General features: G+C 40.9%; 1 protein-coding gene across 1 annotated transcript; it reads left to right on the top strand.

Moving 5' to 3' along the window:
• The first annotated feature begins 4,118 nt into the window (after window positions 1-4,118).
• LOC112276130 (putative hexosyltransferase MUCI70) lies at window positions 4,119-6,889 on the top strand. The gene has a single exon (XM_024507176.3). The coding sequence runs from the start codon at window positions 4,469-4,471 to the stop codon at window positions 6,191-6,193; it is 1,725 nt and encodes a 574-aa protein (XP_024362944.1). The 5' UTR covers window positions 4,119-4,468; the 3' UTR covers window positions 6,194-6,889.
• Window positions 6,890-7,500: the final 611 nt, after the last annotated feature.

Below are 7,500 nucleotides of genomic sequence, written 5' to 3' on the forward strand. Positions count from 1 at the left end.
ACAAAAGACTTAAACAAGCCTTCTAATTGGTAAGCACATGATTTTTCTTTTGCCTTTTTATCAACTAAATTATTAACCTTGCATTAAATTCAATAATACATAATCAAAAAAACAAAAATTTAAATGAGTAAATGTTTATTATTTTTAGGTTGAATGACACAAACTTCCACTTGTTTGTAAATATATCTCCATAATATAATAACAATAAGCTAGTTCATTTCGCCTCACATGTGATACAATATTTCAAGTATTAAAAACCTCGTATAAAATATAAATAGTTACATTACATGTGCAGTGAACATATGCAGATGTTGTGTATTTTCTTATAAAGATAGACTTTAATTTAATTTACTCACATTACTTTTTCAAATACATTGTTTTGCCCAATCAACACATGTTAATCAGTTTTAAATTATCTATGCACAATTATTCATGTAATTAATGTTGTAAATTACATGTTAAGTATTTATTAGAGTTCACAAAACATGATTAAGCATCAAATGATTAGTGTAGATTATGGAATTTAAAATGACATTTTTATATACATATAATTTCATTCAAGGATTGCTACATATAAAATGTTCGACATTGATGTGCATCTTTAACGTATTAAATTAAGCTACTAGTAGTGATTCAAGTATATGTACACACGAGATGTATTATTTTTACCAAAAATAAATATTATTTCATATTAAGTTTTGCAATATTTGGTAATACATATATATGATTAAAATATGGTTTTCAAGCAATATAGCATTAACCATAATTCTATCATATGTCAACAACATGAAATAATTTTATTGCATTCATATATATATATATTTCTGCTCCCATACATCATAAGAATTTTTTTTTAATATGCATTCCTGAAAAAACGTGAAAAAAATTGAATATAAAATCCTGGAATGTATTTATGAAGCAAACATTGTATTAGAACTGCTCCTGGATGGTCAATAAACTCATGAATGGTCTCCTCCACTTCGTCTGAGCGAACAGGGAAAGGGGTTAATAAAAACACACACACAGACCTTCAGGATGAATGAGCTAGCATGTCGATGAACAGATAGTTGGACTTATGGATGACAAACCACAGTAGGTTCCCAAACCTCCTTACATGTTCCCACCTAAGTTCAAAGATGGGGACACACGTACCCTATGTTACCAATCCACCCACAAAAGAACTAACCACGGCAGCATGCAGTGTGAACATATGTATTAGCTTTTGAGAGAGCCATAGGCTTGGTTGCTACACTCGGGGAACCCATGGAGAACCTCCCTGAGGAGTTGGTACATCTGCCACACAGTTACCAGCCCCTTTGGAACCAAAAAGAAGGGGTAAAATAGGGGCCCATCGCCGGCCTCCAATTTTAGGGCTTCACAAGGCCCTCACAGGATTGGGTCAGCATTATTGGAGCAGTTAAAAAAGAATTTCTCTCCTTCTTTTCCTCTTATTTTAAATGAGAGCGGTTAGGGTTTTCAAATTTGAGCAAAATGAAAGCGTTTGCATTGTTTGTAGATCTCGTTCTAAGCGAGTGGTTGGTGTTCATTTTTAATTATGTGACGAGCATGGCCCGGAAATAGGTTGCCTTGAAACTACGGGCAGCTTGGACTACTTGTAGGAATCATGTGGAGAGTGGGTTCGTTGCAACCTTTGGTTACAAAAGGAGAAGTACTCAAAGTCTTTATTAGTATTGATTTAAGTACTGATGTTGTTAAAATAGAACTCTGGGGTTTTTTTGAAAGCAATTTTTGTCTTGAATTGCTTGAATTAAAATTTTATATGGAATGGTAATAAAAGCATAAAGTAGTAATCATAATAGGTCAGATGAGCAGTGAGGAAGTGTCCCTCTATTTGGGACCGATTCTCTGACTAGAACTACAGAACTAAGACCACAACGCATTTTTGTTGATTTTTAATAATTCATATTACTTAATATCAAGAGAAAAGCCACATATTTCTCAGGTAATTGTTGGGTCACTCAGATCCCATTCTTACTTTAATAACACAACCCAGAGCATTGCAAAACCTTTTGATATTGCATTAGAACTTCGACCAAAACAGAAAGATTGTGGCACACATCAAAATCATGCTGACGTGGAATTTCCATTACATAAGTCACACCAAGCACCTTCGCCAATTCACATAGGGTTCAGAAAGGACACCGGAGTAGGTGGGTCTTGATGTCTCTCTCTTTACTTTAATTAACGGCCCCTTTCATTTCCTGGAGGAAATTGGAGGGGATGACCAGCAAAACCATGCATTTCCACCACGAAAAAGAAAATAATAAAAATTAACTCAACTGCCATTATTTCCAAATATGGACTCCCAACCAACCTTCTTCGTGGAAGGAGCGAAAGCTGGGCCTATTACCACGCCGCGAAGAGTCAAAGTGTCCGATTAGATTCAGTTCTCGAATTGTCGCATCACCGCGTCAAGATTCCAGTCGCTGGCATGAGGCACGGGTCCATCCAATTCCGACCCGAAAGATATTCCACGTGCGCCAATTAAAAAATATGAATATGTGGTTGTGGAACCATTGGATGAATAATGGTGCTTCAACCGTATTCGCTTGGCTTCGAAAGGTGTTCATCCTCACTGGAATCGTCGGCTGGATGGAAGGATCCCGGGTCCTTCTGCTCCGCCCTGCTGCTTTAACCCTGTGGATGAACATAATTCATCCGTTTTATGGATTGACTTAGGCGACGGCATTCGTCGAATTGGCAGTTCATTCCACCTTCTTCAGAAATTAAGTAGAATTCTGACTATGTTTGATTTTTATTGCTTGATTTTCAGTGAATTATGGTGTTAGTTCACAATGTATATGTTTGAAATAATACTTGTCTTCAGGAATACGTGGATTTATTACTCTCGATATCTGAACAATGTTGGAATGTTGGTTTACATGAAATTCAAATATTCAATATTATGGTGGTTTAGAAGCATTGGAAAGTCATAAGAATCAAAGACATAGATCATTTTATACTGCTAGCTAAAAAACAAATTATGAAGATTTATGACATTGGTCCTATGGTTTAGATAGAATGAAGAAGTGGCAAACATTGGATTTTACAAAGCAATACAGATTTGAAATACATTTACATCTAATGATTGAATCTAATGAAATTACCTGTATGAAATTTTATTTATTTAGTGCATATTGGAGTGGGAAACTGCAGCAAAGCTATGTATAGCTGGAATTATCGTAGTGTTGGAATTATAAAAGTCAAAATGTGGTGATTGCATACATTGCTGTCAAAGAATTTTATAAAACGAATGGTTTAATTGTAAAATTTTAAAATAACTAATTTATGTGTAAATAACAATTTGAGATGGAAGAATGATCTGTTTTGAGATTCTAGTAGTTATGTTTTAGAATTCATTAAAGATATGTTTGTTGGATAACTTGTAAATATACTTTACTTTTTGAAAAAATTCACTAATAATTCGATGACAGGTGTAGTTTTGAAAGTTTTAAAAATCTAAATAATATTTCAAAACCATCAGAATTGGATCTATAGCTAGGTTCGAAAAAATAAGAATAAAATAAAAATTAATAACTTATGAGTAAATTTAATATGATGCGGTCATTAAAAGATCAAAGAATATAAAAATGGCACAGAAGCTCAATACATAATAAATAATTTCTAAAATCGTCGCTATCTATAGGTAGATTCACAAAGTAAATCATCAACAAAAAATGTTTTTCAACCATAAAATTTACATCACCGGAATTAAATACTCATTGATTTACGGGCTCGAAATCAAAATTTCAAAATTCTCATGGACATCAAAACCCAAAAATGTGAACAAAAATAAGTAAGAAACAAAGATATCGAGTGTGGGCCCACTTTCATTCGGGGCAGAGCGTTCGAGAGGGTGGGAGGCTGCCCGAAGAAGTCCAAACTGACCGCAAAAACCCAAACACTGCATTCAGCACTACGATGCAAATCCAAAGAGCGTGAAGGATGAATGATAGATGGAAAAGCGTCCCCTTCATCAGTTATTCATCCAGCACGAACTCATCACCACACTTCATGAATTCATTCATTCATCCATCCATAAATTATTTTTACATCAATTATAAATTCATCCATAAGTCCATCGGAACAAAGCCAAAGCTGTTCTTCTTCTGGTCTTCAAAGCACTCACTCACTCGGCGAAGGAGGTGGCTTTGTGTCAATCAACACACACATCCTCGCTTCTCCTCGCGACTATCGAAGAAGCTCTTGGCGGCCATTGTGCAATGTTATTATTGTCTACGGCGATGGCGATGGCGATGGCGCCAGGTTCACTCAGATCGGAAGCCAACCTGGCCTGACTGGAGCACCGTAAGATTTCCCTTGTAACGTCGCAGGTCGGTGGTCGACCTGAGGAAGTGGAAATCATTCAATCCTTTGCTAGGAAGGAAGGAAGGAAGGAAGGATGTGGTGCAGGAGGCGTGGAATTTTGAGCCATTGGTGGTAAGGGATGAGCGAGCGTGGGGAAGAGTGGCGAGGACGCTATGGCGGTCTAGCCATGGGGGTGAATGCCGCGCGGCGCTTGTGGTGGATGATAGGGAGTGAATCTGGCAGCGCGAGGCGATGGCGCGGGGAGAAGGAGAAGGAGAAGAGGATGGGAGGAGTGGTCGCAGGGGTAGGATTGGGCTCAGTGGGGTTTGCCGGGATGAGTTCCCGGCGAGTGGCGGGTATGTGGTCGGCGCTGCTTCTCATCGGGTTGTCTCTGGTGATGATATTGAACAATGTGAGCTTGATTGGGCAGCATGTGGAGGGGAGCGTGAGAGAGAGCGGGGACGCGGCGAATCTGCTGCGAAGTGAGATAGGGAAGCGCGTCAAGGTGATGGTGTTGCCGGAGGTCGGACGGAAGGTGTTGAATCCGCATCCGTGTGATGGATATACGGTGCCCCCACCCCCGGCGGATCCCAAGCGGACAGGCCCGCGACCGTGTCCTGTTTGTTATTTGGATGAGGAGGGTGCCTTGTCGCAGTTGCCGGTGGAGGGGAAGTATGATTCGCCTGTGTTGAAGCGCTTGAGCTTCATGAGCGATCCAGCAGCTGCCAAGCGACCCTCGTCTGGGGCGCCCGGGTCAGCGTTCGGAGGTTACCCTAGCTTGGAGGAACGGGCTGCGAGTTTTGACGTGCGGGAGGAGATGAAAGTGCACTGTGGCTTTGTGAAGGGGCCGACGCCAGGGCTAGGAACGGGATACGATATTGACGAGGAGAATCGGGAGGCCATGCTCGCTTGTCGGGGAGTTGTGGTGGCATCAGCAATATTTGGGAATTACGATCAGTTGCAACAACCGAAAAACATCACCGATGAGTCTAAGAGGTCGGTGTGTTTCTTCATGTTCGTGGATGAGGAGACCGAAGCATCGCTTAATGATTACGATAATTTCAAGAGCTCCAAGCAAGTAGGGTTGTGGCGTGTCGTTGTTGTGCACAATCTACCGTACAGAGATGCTCGTCGGACTGGCAAAATTCCCAAGTTGTTGCTACACAGGCTGTTTCCGAATGTGCGCTTCTCTATCTGGGTTGACGGGAAGTTGGAGCTAGTGCAAGATCCTTATAAAATTCTAGAGAGGTTTCTATGGCGCACCAATGAGACCTTTGCCATCTCTCAGCATTACAAGAGATTTGACGTGTTCATGGAAGCTGAAGCCAACAAAGCTGCTGCCAAATACAACAACAAGTCTATTGATTCGCAAATAGACTTTTACAAGAAAGAAGGGCTAACTCCATACTCCGCCGCGAAGCTTCCCATCACGAGCGATGTTCCTGAGGGATGCGTAATCATTCGTGAGCATACTCCAATTGCCAATCTGATGTCATGCCTCTGGTTTAACGAGGTAGATCGATTTACGTCCCGGGATCAGCTTAGCTTTGGTATTGTCCGTGACAAGCTAATGGCTGCTGTGCCGTGGCGGGTTAGCATGTTCAAGGATTGTGAACGTCGCAATTTTGTTGTTCAGGGATACCACCGGGATCTATTAGTGAAGCGAGGCTTGTTGCCTGTTGCAAATTCTAGTGGAGTCGCAGAAGTGAAGGAAATCAAAACTAAACCAGGTGCTGTAGTTAGCAAGCCCATGACTAAGGACCAGGTACCGTCAGAAAATCAGAGTAGCAGCTCCAGGCAAAGGGTGAAAGATGAAAGCCGACGTATAGGATTGAGGAGGCTCGCCCATTACATGGACATCTGATGCCTTGGACGAAGGATCTCAAGATCTACTCTTTGATCGTAAAACAGACATGTGATGCTGCTTGGTCCGAGTGTTTGATAAAACTTCCGTAATGTAGATACCTACAACTTTCGCTCAAGCAGGATTATATGTGAGATTGGTAGCAAGTGAAGAGACGTGCAAACGGATTGACCTGATGGGCACAAGGGAGGGGTGAAACTGGGTCTGAAATGTCGAGGTGGGCTACAGTGTGATACCAACCAAGCTACTTGAGTTGGCACATTATTTGTTCGAAAGAGGGGGAGATGAACAGGCTACTACTCTTTCTGCATGAGCACATGGCGCGGGTTCAACGTTCCTGGTGAAGCGTGGTCAAGGCATTTGAGTGGGTGGCACCCGCGGATCTTTTCTGATTCAAACGGCAATTCCTGTTCCGGCCATTCCGCAGAGCGGCAGAAGTGATGGCACTCTCCTTGTATTATACGATGTCATGATGTTTCATCATGGGTAATTTATCTACATTTATCCTTGATTCTTTTTAGTAATGTGATAAAAAGCTTGGTAAGGAGGTGCGAACCTTAGGTTTTTTCTTGTTCAACGTTAGTTTCCAGCCATTCATGCAAGACGAACGATTCAAGCAAAACAATTTTTCCAGCAAGATGTTCCTGTGGTTCATAATTGAGTTACCTAATGGTACGTCAGTACTTTTTCACCTTGTCTTGCTTCCTTGCTTCCATCCGCTGTATGTCGTTTCGTGAATTCTACTACAAGTCCTGCAGCTGTTGTGGCTTTCCTAATATTCCGTGTAGACCCATCATTGGGTACTTTTGTCGAGAAGTATTATGTTAGTTTACGACTCTTAAATCTCTCTCGTATGTCTGCACGTCTTGCATCTTCCTATGATGCTGTCTGCATATCTTCCCACGTTTTCAGAAATGACCGATTCCTTATATCCAGAGAGTCCACTGTAGCTTTAAGATCGTGGGATTGAATGAAGATTCTTTGTTAAAATTTCCTCACACCTGCCAGATGTTGAACAGAGTCAGTGCTTGCTGTGCTTTGTACTATGCTGGAGGCCAATCCATAAAACAATCTTGTTGTCTGGTTTGAGATAGGGTATACGCATTTTTGCCTTGGGTACTTGGTTGGTTGAACTTATACCTGTACCATAGGTCTTTAAGAGCTGACTAATGTAATCAACAATCTGAAGACTCTGGGCGTACCACCTTGTTAGCTCTTTCTATGAAAACTACTCATGGTTTTGTTTAATCTTTATAGGAAGTTTCAAGGAAAGAAACATGTGGTAATGACTCATTATTCTGCATTTA

This window comes from Physcomitrium patens, chromosome 23, assembly GCF_059467195.1.
Source record: "Physcomitrium patens ecotype Gransden chromosome 23, ASM5946719v1, whole genome shotgun sequence".
NCBI classification, from domain to species: Eukaryota; Viridiplantae; Streptophyta; class Bryopsida; order Funariales; family Funariaceae; genus Physcomitrium; species Physcomitrium patens.